Source organism: Caretta caretta, chromosome 1, assembly GCF_965140235.1.
Source record: "Caretta caretta isolate rCarCar2 chromosome 1, rCarCar1.hap1, whole genome shotgun sequence".
Lineage (NCBI taxonomy): Eukaryota > Metazoa > Chordata > Testudines > Cheloniidae > Caretta > Caretta caretta.
In genome coordinates, this window is record NC_134206.1 from 120,438,769 (window position 1) to 120,454,155 (window position 15,387).

Consider the following 15,387-nt stretch of genomic DNA (forward strand, 5'->3'; position numbering starts at 1 on the left):
TAGATTCACATTAAAAAAGTCACAACCTGATCAAAATTTCTTTGGAAGAAAAGAGAAAATCTTTTCAAACGTTTCCTATAATATCCTACATCTTTAACAGTCAAAAATTGAAAATACTGAGCATGCACCTTATTCCAGTTGTCTTTTATTTTTCACTCGAACTCTACCTCTTGTGAAATCTACTGTAGATAAGAAGATTGTAAGTAACCCTGCCTGTCATATCCATCCAGAAACTGATGCTCCACACTGATAACGTTCATCTGAGATCCAAGTTGTCGTCCATTTTTACATGACTTTACCATCTTATGGTTGCCGAAGCCTGCTACTCTTAACCCGTACTATTTTGATAGTATAGTAATACGGAGAAGTTGTACATATTCTTACATTTCTTGAAGATGAAAAAATATAATTAAATAAATTTTATGAAGGGGGGTACTCTCGGGGTTCCATTTATTTTGCTATAACAAAACCCTCTTTTATAGATTATCAGGATATATTTATATCTATATCTAGATACAGATATATAGATATAGATATATATTAAAAACATTAGGGATATTTAATTTATTAAAATTTGAAAAGTACATATTTTTATGCAGTAAAATTTTAAATGGATATAGGTTTTTTTATGGATTATCTAGCTTAAATTATCTTTCTACATTTTTCTTTGCAACTGCAAACAACATAAAAAATTAATACCATATTTCAGCTATCCTGCCATTCTAAGAAAACTAAATTGAGTTTCTAAATTAAGTACTTTTGTACCACAAAATCTGTAAGATATTGTTCAAAGCATAAGCATGCCTTAATTGCCAGAGTTCTGAAGAACATTATTCTTGGGGGCTACCATATTCCACTGATTACAGGGCATAGCCACATAAAAAGCATGTTGAAGTATCTTAATATTTCAGTATAACATAAGTGCTAAATCTGCAATGATTTTAAATTTAATCCATCACATTTTAGAGGGAGATTTTGATACCAAGCTATCACTTTTTAAAAACTTTGTAGACAGTTCTTAAACTGAATGAATTCATTCTCTGTGTAGAAGAGCATTCCCTATCTTTGTGCTGTAAATTTTGAATCTTGTCTCACATGTCCAGACATATATGAATTCTGTTCAGTACCTTGAATGACTACAATCCTACATGATATTTTTATCAGGAAAATAATAGTAATCAGACACTTCTACGTAACCTCATTATAGGTCTCTCTTTAAATGTTTTTATTTCAGTATTTACCTTACTTAAATGTTGTAGTGGGTGATTTTTTTTTAAAGGGTGAGTCATGTCCAACTTCCATGGGAAATCAATGAAAAGACTTCCACTGATTTTAATAGAATCAGGCCCAAAGTCAGTTTCCTGCCTTTTGGGCTTCAAGGAAAAGAACAATGCTTGTTTAACTGATGAGCAGCCCAGACAGTGTGAGCTCTTTGTGCTGCTACAGCATTGTTCATAACATGTAATCCATTTAACAGTTCATTAAAATCTAGTAATTTTTTCATCACATCTCAGCATAGATCTGAGAAATTATTTGGGTTTAGTTTTCCCCCAATTGTATCTGCGAATGATGCCAATAATTTAAATTATAGCTATTTATTAAATTATATCATTACTTAATTTTTGAGTCAGATATATGTTTCTGAACATAACAAGCAATGCCAACTGTTGTCTTATTGTTCCATGAAGTTAAAATGATTTATAATAAATTTACCAATACCATTGTTAGGTGCCTTTCCTCTGAGCAGTGTCTTCTTATGGGTTTATTCTGTCAGCCCAGCTGTTCCTAAAGCAACGTTCAACATATAAGAAACTCCTAACAACATCTCTAAATGTGTAGAAACTCACCCCAAACTGATCACATTTTTGTGTTGTTTTTTTGTTAGCTCTACCCTATATTTTTTTTGAAGAACTTTTTTCTAGAAGTCAAAATATTGAACTGAAATTTGTCAATTATCATCCATTACCTCCTTGATGATAAACTGATTTTTTTTTAAAGGATGAATTTATATTCTGTTTTGTTGGATCTTACTAGCAGGACCCAGAAATAGCCTGGGATGCTATGACAGATTGCACTCTTAGTAAATGAATGTGCCACAACAGTAGAAGTGAATTTATTATAAATCATTTAGGGAGCAGGTTTTGTAGATTCAGACCTGATGTAATCAGGTATAATTCCATTGATTTCCTGAGAGTTTGTTCCTTAAATTAGAAGAAGGTAGGGGTGGAGAAAATTTAGCTTGTGTTGTTATTGTTTAAAGAAAATTCTCTCTATCTCTACACACCATTGTTTTAGACTCTAAATTCTCAAAAATTCTGATTCACAAATCACTCCGAAGTGGTCTGCTCTCCTTTTTGGAGATCCACCTCTATATGGCCGAATAAGAGTATTTCAAATATTGCTGGACATTAGCCAGTTTCTGTATTGCATTCCTCCATAATTTTTTGATTAAGACACTCCAAATCTACTTATGTGCATTATGTCAGCCAGAAACTATAGATGATAGATGTTATAGCTTAAGGAAATGTAGGTCTTTTTTTGAGCAGCTGGCATTTCCAGATACCTTAATTTTCTGATCAAATTGAGTTTAAATCCCCAGATTTTATGCCAATTAAAGCTTTTTCTTAAAATACTGGCTTTTTTTTTTTAACAATGACCTTTAGCAGGGCCCACAACAATTACAAAGATTTGGCCTATTCATAATGAAATCCTGTTTGGCTTATTAAGTGAATAGTCCTGCTGAAGACTTTTTGTGTGAGTGATGTAAGAAAGATTTGGCCTCATGTCGAAATATTCCCCCATGAATGAAAACAATCCCCCCTCTGAACAAGCTTCTACAGGCTTTCTGCTCTCTTAGGGACCTAAACTTAATTTATTTGCATTAATTGCATTATTTGACTATTTATACTCATAGGGATAAATGTAATGATTTTTTTCTTGCTAGCCATGGTGGTTTGGCAAAGCTCAAGGCAGGTATAGTAGTTATGGACCAGATTAGAATTCTCATCCCATCACTGCTTTTCTCAGCCTTTTAAAAATTTAAACTAGAAAATCATTAGGGTCCATTGTGAGTCTGAGATAAGATAGGTTTCAGAGTGGTAGCCTTGTATCAGCAAAAAGAAGGAAGGGTGTCACAAGTACTCCTCCGTTTTTTTGAGATAAGATACTGGCTAAATTTAAGGCAGAATGATTTTGTACTTCTGCCTTATAATATGCAATACGTATACCTTTGAGTATGTTGAGGGATCACGTTTAGTCTTTTGGCAAAACTAGACAATTTTGTACTTTTTCCTTCATTTTTCCCATAAGCAAGTATAAAATTTCTTCAGTAATTCTTTTTTTTTTGTTTGAAATATCTGCTCCAAAAGGAGTACAGTATTAATTTACATCTTGTGCTTCTAATCTGTGCTTTCCTCTGGAAACAAGAATACAAATTCATTCCAAGACCATTGTTTCATGAAATCAAGTGTTTGCTTAAGTTTTAGATTTCAGTGTTCTCTTGTGATTTCTGCTGTAAGCAGTGAGCTAGAACTCTAGGTAGCTTCATGTTGAGAACTATGAAACTTTGTTTTAAGGGGACAAACTTTGATATCTTTACATGACTGCGAGTCATCCTGCTCCCACTAATTTTATTGGTGCAGGATCAAGCTCCTAATTGCAAAACATCATTACTGTTAACTTTAATGGTAGCTGGCATGATGATCATCACTGGTGCTAAATGTTCCTATGAAGTAAGGAAGGGTGGTTGTTTTTTTTAAAAAAAAAGTGTTAATTGGTGGCTGCCTGCAGGTCAGGAGCTCTCCCTTTGTGCCAGTGTACAGCAGGTCACAACAGGAATTCCCAGCCTCCCCAGGATCAAAAGTAGTATGCTTTACTTGTTGAAATGGTAATTTTTTCTTTGTTGCTCAGTGTTTGCTGAGATTTCAATGGATGACTTGGAGTGCATTCTCTTCAAGCCTGAAGAGGGGCTGATACACGACTGTAAAATGAACTGCCAGCAGATTTGGCATTTTAAGCTAAACGTATTATTTTTTTCTATAAAAGATCAAATATTGAAGTTGTATTGTAACTAGTTTCCTGTTTAAAACCTGGTGCTTGAGTTTGATACTGAGCACTGCTTTTGCAAAATTGCCATCTTCATTTTCAGGGTTTTTTTTGGCAGGGGAGGGGGGTGTCAGTTTGTACTCTTGCCTTGTAGAATCTAGTACTGTTAGATCCTGAAACATTATTTTCTGGCAAAACTTGTTCTGTACATTTTCCCCCACCTTTTTGTTAACCAATCCCTGCTGTAATAGATTTTTATAAATTGGTTAGATTTGTTTAAAACTTGCTGCTATCTTTGAAAACCTGGTATGGGTCATGTCAACTGTGCCTTTCATCAATGTTTCATGTGCCACAGCTATCCATGTATATTTGAAATAAAGGCTTTAAAAAAAAATTCTGTAGTTCTTACATAAGCTGAGAGAGAATACTTCTGTCCCCAAGAGACCGAAGGTGTTGAGTCCAAATTTCAAAGTCAAAAGGCATGTTCAATAGGGATTGAATACAGTACTTTAAATGCCATGTATTTAAAGTACTGTAGAGCCTTCCATATTGAACAACAGTGGCTGCTGTTCAATAAGAAGTGACGTACAAAAACCTCAGTGCTGGCCAAGAATTTAAGTTAGTAATAACGACAACTGATAGCTTTTTCACAATAGTACCACTGGGCTAGGCTCTGTACAAACATGGTAGCAGACAGTCCCTGTTCCTAAAAGCTTACAATCTAAATAGATAAGCCAAAGGGTGAACAATGTAGTAAACAGTTATGTCAGTTCCACATTTTTGAGGCGTGTTTGTGTTTAGGACTGGATAATGGACAGGGGGGGAGAGAGTGGTATGGGTGAAATGAAGGTAAGGGAGGGACATGGTTGGAGCAAACAGCCAATCAGCATAGAACAAAAATAGTTTAATGCAAAATTCTAGAATGTTCTGAAGGGCCAGTGGTCCTGGTGGTTGGGTGCTTTTGCTCCTAGGGGCTGAAGTCTCGTGCTGATTGTCTACATTTTTTTGCCCCAAGGCTGTATGGCAGGGGAGGCATCACCTGGGTCTTAATATCCCTACAGTACAGGTCTGGGGGGGTCATAGCTGTACCTTTGAGTCTATTTCAGCAGCTGACTCCAGCTGCTTGGAGTGGCTGATGCACTGTAGGATGATAACCCACATAATATTGACATGTAGCTAGAACATGACTCTGAGCAGCAGTCAGGCATTATTAGTGTAGCTAAACTGTAGAAGCATTAAGCCTGAGAACCACACAATAATAAACCAAGCACTGCATCTTTAAAATAACTAGCCTCCATCTATTTGTTCCACTAAAATACAGTACTTATCCCATTAAAAAACATTAACAGTGAGAATTATGCTATTCAACTTATTCATAGTTAGATTTATTACAAAAATGTACAGGTAGTTTATCTTGAGGAATGTACTGCAAAAGTATTCATACAGAATTACTAACATTTACTGTTTGTAAATATTTTAATCATTAAAAATTGCAATAGACAGGTCAAGCTTTTTACACTTATCTACAAAAAAAATTTACAACCATTTACAACAAGAGATCTTAGATGTTCATACTGTCAGCAGCTAAGACAAAATACACTGAAATATGAAATCCTGTTTTTATTTCACTCTGAATTCATAGAAAGTACAAAGTGTCTTGGTGAAGTTCCATCCCAGTGCTAATGAGAGCACATATAGCAGAATTAAGAGTGCAAATGGATACAAAAGGATAACTGTGTTCTTCAAAAATGGCAATGCTAGAAAAGAAATACAATTATGATTAGAGTACAAAATTTAAAACCAGCAATTAGTTGTATTAATAGACCAAACCCATGAACTCTTACATCTAGAGCACAGATCAGCAACATTTGGCACAAGGCCCACCCAGGTAAGCCCTATAGTGGGCTGGGCCGATTTCTTTACCTGCTGCATCTGCAGGTTTGGCCAGTCGCAGCTTCCACTGGCCGCAGTTCGCTATTCCAGGCCAATGGGGGCTGTGGGAAGTGGCAGCCAGCACATCCCTCAGCCTGCACCACTTCCCGCAGCCCCCATTGGCCTGGAGCTGTGATTGGCCAAACCTGCAGCCACAGCAGGTAAACAAACTGGCCCAGCCCGCCAGGCCACATGTCAAAGGTTGCTGATCCCTGATCTAGAAGGACCCTGGGGAGAGGCTGTCAGCATTTCATCAATTTCTTAACAGCTTGGTTAAAACTAGGTGCCTGTTTATCATCCCTGCCATGCTTATTCTGCAGCCCTTAGCCCAGATACAGAATAGCTTCTATCAGAGTAGAGGAGTAATTGAGGTAGGTCTGCATACATTAGTACGGCCAACCTGCTCAATGATTTTGTTGCATTACTACCCTCCTCTCTAGTCAATCTGGGAGTCCAAAACTAATGTAAGAGTCTTGAGGGTTGAAGCAGTATATTAACTGGATTATAGTACAACACAATGGCGAGCATCAATAAGTACCAATATCTTCTGTGCAAAGAGCGTTTTAACACCACAACATAAACTGACAAGTCCTTTAGGTATAAACTTTTTAACCCAGTTGGACATTTAGATAAGGGTGTATCTAGCATTCTTGGCAAAGGATTACAAATAACTCCAACCACGAAGGACAGAGGCAGTATTGGGTTTGAAAGGGAATGGGAAAAGTTATGTTCAGAAAAAATTTAACAGAATGGAGCAAGTGGAATTGCTTCATTAGACAGTGAAGACTGCAAGACATCTATCTAGGAAGGATAGCTTAAAAATAAATCAGCATTGAATTCTTCTCCTACTTCTGCATTTGAGATGATCATTTCAAACATATGAGTTCATAAATTAAAGTAGCTTACTAGGTCAAGGCTTGTTGGTTTTCCTATAGTCAGTTGCCTAATTAATAAAAGCTTTTGAAATTACTTACCACTGTACCCTAGAAATGTTACGTAGATATAATAACCAATTGCAATCAGCCACACTGTATTCCCAACAAAATATCCCATGAATGAGGCTGTTGAGATAACATCTGTAAAAGAGAAGACAATTGCTCTGTGACCTGCATGAGGCCCAGCACCAGGGCAAAAAGCATTAAAAAGGGTGTTCTACTTACAATTGATGAAAAACAGTTGGATAAAATGCAAAATGACTAGAAGTGGATAGAAAGCATTCAGATGAACATCAAAGGCATATCCCCATTCCACATCATAGTCTCTGCTCTGTCGTTTTACCAAGTACTTATTAGAAATAAACCTAATTGGAAAAGAAATTCAAAAGGAATAAGTTGTGAAACAATTTCACACTTTCATGTTTCCTGAAGTTATAATGCTGACTTGACATTCCACCTATAGTTAAAGTAATGAAGTCACATACAGGAAAAACCCTCAAGTCTTTACCATTTAATTCATAAATTCAATCCTTTCAAATGTTTCTGCATAATTGCCAACCTCAGCTGACTGAAAATTATTTCCCTAATGTGTGAATAAAACATAGTAGCCTAAGCAAAGGTGAGTATTTCCTCAAAAAGACAGCGCACACCAGCCTTTTGTTAGTCTTTTTCTCTCTCAGCAGTAGTCACATTCTTTGATGCTAAGTAGAAAGTGCAAACGTTGTGCACAGGAGAGCAAAGACTGCTGGTGTCACTACAGACAGAAGCAGCACTGTCTTTCAGTTGGCCCATCCACTCACTTCCCAAAAGGCTGGCTATATCCTACATCTTCACATTTCCTGTGTTACAAAAATCTCTCAGTTGCATTCAATTTTAGAGACAGAAGGCACACCGGTTACCTTATTTAATAAATGCCTTATCTTCACCAAAAAAGGCAACAAAATACTTAAAAATATGGGTACGAACTTACTTGCTGCACCCAAAAACAAAGCAGGCCAAACATGGTTTCTGGTCTTGAGCTTATGGACCAAATCCATAGCTTAGCCTAATTTTCTCAGGCAAACTTCCACTGAAGTCTATGGAAATTTTGCCTAATTAAAACCTGAGTAAAGAGCGAAGAATTTGATTATACATTTTGGACTTACACCTGGAATAAGAGCAGAACATTCCTCGTATGATCAACAAACTTCCAAAGACATTTTTGAATCAAATACTGAATCTCTTTTTCAAGGGCACTCTACTTTAAAATGTCATTTTCACTAAGAAATCAGTTATTTGAAGTGCCCCTGATTTCCTTTTCATTTTTGACAACAGCTTCCCTGCCTTTTTCCCCACCTCCCTGCTGGTTCAAGTGAACCATACAAGCAGCAGAAAAAAGAGCATGTGTGAGAACTGAGCCCTTCCTGTGCGTGTGCCTCGAAGAAGCAACTGAAGGCAAGAGATTGCCTCTGCTATTGGTCTCCTCTGACAGGAAAGTCTTACCACTATTCTCAGCTGTTTCCCTCAGAGGCCCAATTCTGCAGAGGAACCAGCATTCGACATATTCTCAACTATTGCCCCATCAGGTGATACCCTAAAGTACTGGAAAAGTCTCCCGTGTCTGCAGGGAGATTCTTGGCCCTCACTATCCTGACAAGGTTCTTAGAATTGGAACACTATATCTGTACAAAGACACAGGAAGTAGGAAGGGCTCTTCACTCACTCTGCCTGGGGGTTGGGACCCACCAGGGGTCCGCAAGGTTATTACATGGGGGGTCACGAGCTGTCAACCTCCACCCCAAACCCTGCTTTACCTCCAGCATTTATAATGGTGTTAAATATATTTAAAAAGTGTTTTTAATGTATAAGGGGGGGGTCGCACTCAGAGGCTTGCTGTGTGAAAGGGGTCACCAGTACAAAAGTCCTGCACTAAGAACCCCTGCACTAAGCTCTGGGCAGTTAATGAGGCCCCTTGATTCCCCCTTGTCCTTCCCATTGACTACAGGGAGGGGAGGGGAGTGAAGAAAGGGGCCTGTTTCCCCTCACCCATGGAGGGGGAGGGAGAACTTCTCTGCTGCACCTCTTCCATTATTACTGTGGCTCAGTGGAGAGGTCAAGTACAGGGACGCGAGAAGAGTGCGGTTCTTTTTGCTCGTTCCCTTCCTCTCCCAATCCCATGCAGGGCACCAGGGATAATGAAGGGAAGCTACTACCACTCCGTGCAGGTGTCCCAAAGGGAAGGGCTTAGGTAAAAAGGAAGCATCCCAGCCACTCTCCCAGGCTCCTGCAATGGTTTGAGGAACAGGAGAACCTGCCCACATCTCTGAAAGAGCAAACACTGCCGCTATGTTACTGGGAAACATCCTCTTACTGCACATGAACTCTGCCCAGCACATGGCATAATACTCATGTGGCATACATAATATGGCAGGAGACAAAAGTGACAGTGACCACAGGAGCAGAGAAGCTGACAAATGCATAAAGCAAACTCTTATAATCACCTCCGGAATTACTTGTGACAACAATAGTTAAAATAGTTCAGCGAGAAGGGTGGCTTGACTTTACAATGTTGTGCCATTAAACATTGAGAATACTAAACACAAGAATTCATCTGTTACATGTTTACAAGCATGTGATTTATTAAAAAAGCCCCAAAAAAGCAATAAAAAAATGTCTTGAACCCTCCAGCATTGTTGATAAAGACCAACTCAGCAGGAAAATAGGCACTGAGAGGTGCAACTGATAAATTTCCTCTAAGTAGTGACTTTTTTTGCAGAAAGAGATCAAGCAAAATAAGTATTTTCTAATGCTCTTTCCCAATAGTGCTCTATTCACAGCCAATGAAAACTCTTAGCCCTCTCTTCTGAGCAAAGTCATATTGTTACAGATTTAAGTACAATGCCTCAGCAGCAGGGAACTGTCAACTGCCCTATAGCAATGCCTAACTTAGTTCTAGATGGAATTATTTACTTACCACATTAAAGTTGCTATTAGAAGGCCAACGCCTACACAGTCTATAAACACAACCCAAAGAAGTAGCTTTATCGTTTGAAAAAATCCCATGTCCAGCACAAATCCAAATCCTATAGTAGAAACTGGGGGCAGGGAGAAGAGAGAGAGAGAGAAGGGGAAAAAAAGAGAAATTAATCCTTCCTAGCTGGAAAAATGCTACATCACCAAACAATGCCAATCACTCAAACTTTGACATTCCAGGGATTAACTTTTTGGAGGTCTCCTGAAATCTCAGCATTTTCCCCTTTATTCCGCCTCACCCCTAAGATCTTCTGCAAGGCAGCCCCTTCTTCTATTAAAATGCTGCATACCGTACCACTTGTGTATAATGTGGTTGGCTTAGGTTCAGTGTGTGGCACATTTCACATTTTTAAACTTAGAATCTTTTTATGAAGAAGATACCTTGTTAAGCAGAAGTGCAGAGTAAGAGCAACAAGCAGAGCTGAAGACACACTGCTTTCAGTTACAACAAAACCACGTGATAGTGCATAGTTTTCTGGCTCTGAAGACTCAGCTGTCCTTCAGACTGCCATTCAGATTTCCAGTCCATTTTAGTTGAATGAAAATGCAGTACACATAAGACACATTCTTATGGAGTTCCTTTGGCAGCTTTGGGAAAACAACCATGAAACACATATGGATCTAGGAAATATTTCCCATCCAACTGCAAGAACATTAGAATTTCAGAAGTGACTGCAGGTACTGTGCCATGTCAAAAATGGACTGGGTGTAGTGTTTTCACTGTTGCCTTTTAAAAGACAATTTGACCTGAAGCTTACATGCAAAAGATTTTCTTTGGCTTGGTGATGGCCGACGTCCACAGTGTCTCGCTGAGGCTTTATTCACTGTATAACTTTGTATTATCAAAGCACCTAGGAGTCCTAGTTGTGGACCACGACCGCACTGTGCTAGGTACGGTAAAAAAAGGGCGTCTCTGCCCCAAAGAACTTACAATCTTAAGTATCAGACAAGAGACAACAAATAGATAAAGACAGACGGAGTCTCCAAGGAAACAATGAGACAATACTGGACAGCATGATAGGCAGAGGTCTCAGCATACAAGCAGCCTAATTGTTGCCAAGGGTACTATAGGCATCACAGCAAAGGAGAGTTTTGAGAAGGCCTTTGAAGGTGGATAATGATGTTCCTTTGCTGATGCTTACGGAATACTCCTCCCAAGCGCGTGGGTCAGCATGGGGGAAAGCATGAAGCCGCTGTCTGAAAATTTAACAGTGGTGTAGTGGGCAATGGAGGCTGGCAGTGCAGGAAAGGAAGTGAGCATCCACAGGTTGACAGCGAATAAGAGATGATCAGTAAGACTGGGGGCTGATCATGAAGGGCCTCAAAAGTGAACACAAGCAGCTTATGTTTGATGTGATAGTGAAGAGGCAGCCAGTGGAGGGATTCAAAGAGAGGGGTGATGTGGTCAAAGCGCAGGCTAGGAAAATGATCCTCGCAGCAGCATTGTGAATGGATAGAAGTGGGGCAAGATTCATTTGTTAAGGCCAGAGAGAAGGATGTTACAGTAATTGAAACATGAGATGAGGATACCTTGGACAAGAGTTTTAGCTGTATGGATGGATAAGAAAGGCCTATCCTTAGGTACAGCCTGGATGTAATGACCTAGCGAGATGTCTGAGTCAAGATAATGTCTGGGTTACAGGTCTGAGTGACAGGCAGGATGGTGGGGTTTGTCCACAGTGACCAAGAAAGGAGGTAGCAGGAAGGTATGGGGGGGTGGGAGGGGGTTTGCAGAATAGGAGCTCTGTTTTAGCTATGCTTGGCTTGAGCTGGCAGCTAGACATCCATGAGGGAGTCAGAGAGACAGTTCAAGATTTTAGTTTGGACAGAATGGTAGATCTGTGAGCCATCAGCATATTTGTGTTTGTAGATAAGATGACCCAGAGATAAGGTATAGATGGAGATGAGAAGGGGAGCAAGGACAGAGCACTGTGTAAAGGGTACTTTGCCTGTAATGGGTTCAACATTAGGGACTGTCTTTTTTTTTCTGTGTTTGCACAGTGACTAGCACAATGGTCCTAGTCTACAATTTGGCTGCTTATGTGATAAGGTAATACACATAATAATACATCCCAGTTTCTAATCATCCAAATGTTCAACTATTTTTTTTTAAAAAAGAATAGTCATTCATTCCTCTGGTTGTCTTTGCTATGACACAATGATTGAAACCGACACAGTTTGAAACACAGAACAGAAACAAGACTTGATTACAACAAACATAAAGAAGAGTCTTTAGAGGATTCTAGATACAGCTAGACCCTGCGGTTTACCATGGTTCTCTAATTTCTAAATGGTTACTGTAACCTTTGAGTGTAGATAGCTCATCAGCTTCTTTTCCATTCTGATTAAGGGCCTCTACAGTCAAAAACCCAGGGTGCTGAAAAAAACCCTGTGAAGATGCATTCCTGCAACTTTATTGAAAAGAGAAAGATCTTATCTAGCTTAGGTACTTATATGGCCGCCACCACCACTACAGTATCTGCGCATGTCACAATTAATGTGTTTATCCTCACAACACCCATGTAAGGGTGGGAACTACTATTTACACAATTTTACAGATGAGGAAGTGAGGATTGCGAGACTAAGTGAGTTGACCAAGGTTACACAAGGTATGTGGCAGAGCAAGGACTTGAACCCAGGCCTCCCTAATCTTAGGCTAATGCCCAATTCTTCCTTTTTCCCACCTCATTTTTGCTGTTCATGGAAATAGACACTCACCACACAGCCAGATACTCAGCAATACCAAGAAAGCAGGATCATCTCTTGCCCACTGGTCCTTTGTTTGTTTCCGGTAATGAAAGTTTCTATAAACTCTCTGTGGTGAAGTGAACAGGTAGAGCATCTGCCAAACAGCAAACTCAAAGTCCATCTGCCGGAAGTGAAGGAGCCTCCTCAGGTATTTGTAGCGTTTTGCACCCGCTGTATGTCGCGCTGCATCCCTGGAGTTTAATGCACCATTGCCCTGGTTTTGGGAACTAACTGAAGTGGTCGGCAACATTTTTCTGAAGAAAAGATTTTAAAGTTAAAACTAATTTATTTTACATAATCTTAGAAATGATAGACAGCAGATGTAAAATTAGAAATGTTTTAAATTATGTAGTGTTAATTACGGCATTTAGATTTAAATCTGATTTGCAAGGGTAATTAGGCAAGTAGGTAGCTAAATACTACCACTTGTGCCAGCAAGATTGTACGTGCAAAACTGTAAGCTAGAGTGAGCCCCTTTCAAAATTTGGCCATGTATGTTAATTGAGTCACCTTTCTGCTGCCTAAAAACAATGTATTAAAATAGCATAGTTTAGAAACTTGCACACCAGGATTGGTGCCAATAACACAAATTAAAATTCCAATCTGCTAACAACTCACTGTGTGGCCTTTGACAAATTATGTAACCTCTCTGTCCCTCCCCTTTCCATGTATAACACAAACAATTACCTGCCTACTGCATGGGGTGCTGTGACAATCTTTGTAAAATGCTCTGGAAACAAAGCACTCTTCAAGCACTAAGTATAAATGTACAGTTTTACAATTGCCTTTGAATGTTTTTACTATTAAAGATGTTCTATTTTACACTGCATTATATTATAATTATTTCAGATAAAAATTCAGTGTGCCCCACTCCTCAAAGAAACATAGGCATGTTGGAGGGAGGCACCTCTGTTTGCTTGGGATTCAAAGCTATGAACCTTCTCCCCACCTAAGCTCTTTCTTGCAACAAACAAAACAAAACGAAGACAAGATGATTGAGTCTCCCCTTATAAACTTCAGCCCAGTGGGCAGGGCATTTACCTAGGCTGTGGGAACCCTGGATTCAAACTTCCCCCTTTGCCTGAGGTGGGGAGAACACAGGTTTCCCATGTCTCAGATGAGTGCCCTCTGATTGCTGGGTATTCTTCAGTGGGTCTCTCAATCTGTCCTGTTGAAGTTGTTCCACTTTATATTAATAAAGAGTTATTGCAACAGGGTCTTGAACTCAGGTGTCTGAATATCAGTCATAGTTTAAAGGCCTGCAAGGACCACCAGATAATCTAGTTCGACCTCCTGTACATCACAGGCCACCAACATCACCCAGAATCCCACACTAAACTCAACAACCAAAATATTACTGCCCACAGGAGACTAGACTATGTGTCGTCACAGGCAGAGAATAGGAGGGACTACGGATATATCTACACTAGCACTTTTGTTGGTAATACTTTTGTCGGACAAGTGGACTGGGGGAAAAAAAACACACCCCCAGCTGACATACATTTCACTGACAAGAGCCAGTGTGGACAGCGCTATGTCGGTGCGAGATGCTCATTGGGGTGGCTTAATTATGCCAGAAGGAGAACTGTCTGCCGCCAGCATAGAGTGGCTACACAGGAGACCTTACAGCAGCGGAGCTGTAGTGGTACAGTTATGCCACTGTAAGATCGGTAGCGTACACATAGTCTGAGGTGGACCAATGCCTGAGGCCCCTGCAATGGAAGGGAAGTGATTGAGATATACCCAGATAATCCTAGCAAGTGACCCACACTCACACACTGCAGGGGAAGGCAAAAAATCCCCAAACGCTGAAGTCACTGCCAATCTGACCTGGGGGAACTCTCTGCCTGACCCCAAATACGGGGACAGTTAGACCCTGAACATGAGAGAGAGAGAAAATGCTCTGAGACACCTCAGACATCAACCCAAGCCATCTAGTGGCCCACCTCCACAGCGGCCACCCAGGAGGCCACTAAGGAGGAAGGAGACCCAGCAAGTCCCCCTTAACGCTGGGGGGCACAGTCCCGCTCAGGCCGAGCCTATTTAAGCGTCCCCGCAAAGTGGAACAGCTTCGGCAGCGCGGGGGGAGACCCCTCCCCCCCGCCAGCCGCAGCGCCCAGTGCTTCGGGCAGCTCCTGGCCGGTGGGAGACCCGGGTTCAAGTCCCTTCCCCCCGCGCGCGCGCTGCCCCCTAGGGGAGACACTGGGGTGGGGGCGGTGCCGGCCTCCGCTCCGGCCTCCCGGGCAACCATCTGCCCGGGGCACCGGCCCAGAGGCGGCTCCAAGGCGCGACGCCTCCTTTGAGGACCCGACGGGCGGGGGAAGGGCCGCGCGCAGCAGTACAAGGGAAGGACCCCCCGCCCCGCAGAGATCCAAGCCCCGCTGTGGCTCCCGCCGGGCCGGCTCATGCAGGAGCTGGGGGCGGAGCCGCGGGTGTCTCGAGCCAAGGCCAGCAGTTCCCGCGGGGGCGCCAACGGTTTGTGGCGCAGGCGGGACCCTGGGTCGCCCTCCTAGGCAGCGCGCGCACGTTGCGCAGGCCCACGCGCCCGACGGGCGAGAACGCCGTCCGCAGCTGCCCCGCTCACCTGCCGCTCCAGCCCCGCCCCTCCCAACCACACACAGCGCGAGGGTCTCCCGGGACCGCGCGCACCCACAGCAAATTCCAGCTGCTTCCGGCAACGTAGCACGGCGCGCGCCCCCTGACCCGGCCCGTGACC

General features: G+C 41.3%; 2 protein-coding genes across 6 annotated transcripts in view; one reads left to right on the forward strand and one right to left on the reverse strand.

The window, feature by feature from the left end:
* Positions 1 to 1,723, forward strand: part of MGAT4A (alpha-1,3-mannosyl-glycoprotein 4-beta-N-acetylglucosaminyltransferase A) — a 133,285-nt gene extending 131,562 nt beyond the window's left edge. For all 4 annotated transcript variants that reach the window (XM_048858381.2, XM_048858362.2, XM_048858341.2 and 1 more), the window contains one exon: positions 4 to 1,723. In XM_048858381.2, the coding sequence (XP_048714338.1) occupies positions 4 to 14 (11 nt within the window). In that variant the 3' untranslated portion in view covers positions 15 to 1,723. The remainder of the gene's footprint in view (positions 1 to 3) is intronic.
* A 3,676-nt stretch (positions 1,724 to 5,399) lies between these two features.
* UNC50 (unc-50 inner nuclear membrane RNA binding protein) lies at positions 5,400 to 15,361 on the reverse strand. 2 transcript variants are annotated; one of them, XM_048858402.2, is made up of 6 exons: positions 15,256 to 15,361; positions 12,642 to 12,925; positions 9,865 to 9,985; positions 7,137 to 7,276; positions 6,951 to 7,052; positions 5,400 to 5,801 (listed from the first exon to the last, which is right to left on the reverse strand). In XM_048858402.2, exons 2-6 carry the CDS (start codon positions 12,919 to 12,921, stop codon positions 5,665 to 5,667), a joined length of 780 nt encoding a protein of 259 aa, XP_048714359.1. In that variant the 5' UTR covers positions 12,922 to 12,925; positions 15,256 to 15,361; the 3' UTR covers positions 5,400 to 5,664. The 2 variants fall into 2 exon arrangements, with proteins under 2 accessions (XP_048714359.1, XP_048714349.1); XM_048858392.2 differs by lacking the exon at positions 15,256 to 15,361 and adding an exon at positions 13,713 to 15,197.
* Between the last annotated feature and the right edge of the window lie 26 nt (positions 15,362 to 15,387).

Coding starts and splice junctions, on each gene's coding strand:
- UNC50 (XM_048858402.2), bottom strand. CDS start 12,921: ATGTTGCCGACCACTTCAGTTAGTTCCCAAAACCAGGGCAATGGTGCA. Junction 9,986..12,641: donor GCTGAGTATCTGGCTGTGTG/GTGAGTGTCTAT, acceptor CCCTGCCCCCAG/TTTCTACTATAGGATTTGGA. Junction 5,802..6,950: donor AACATTTCTAGGGTACAGTG/GTAAGTAATTTC, acceptor TTTCTTTTCTAG/CATTGCCATTTTTGAAGAAC.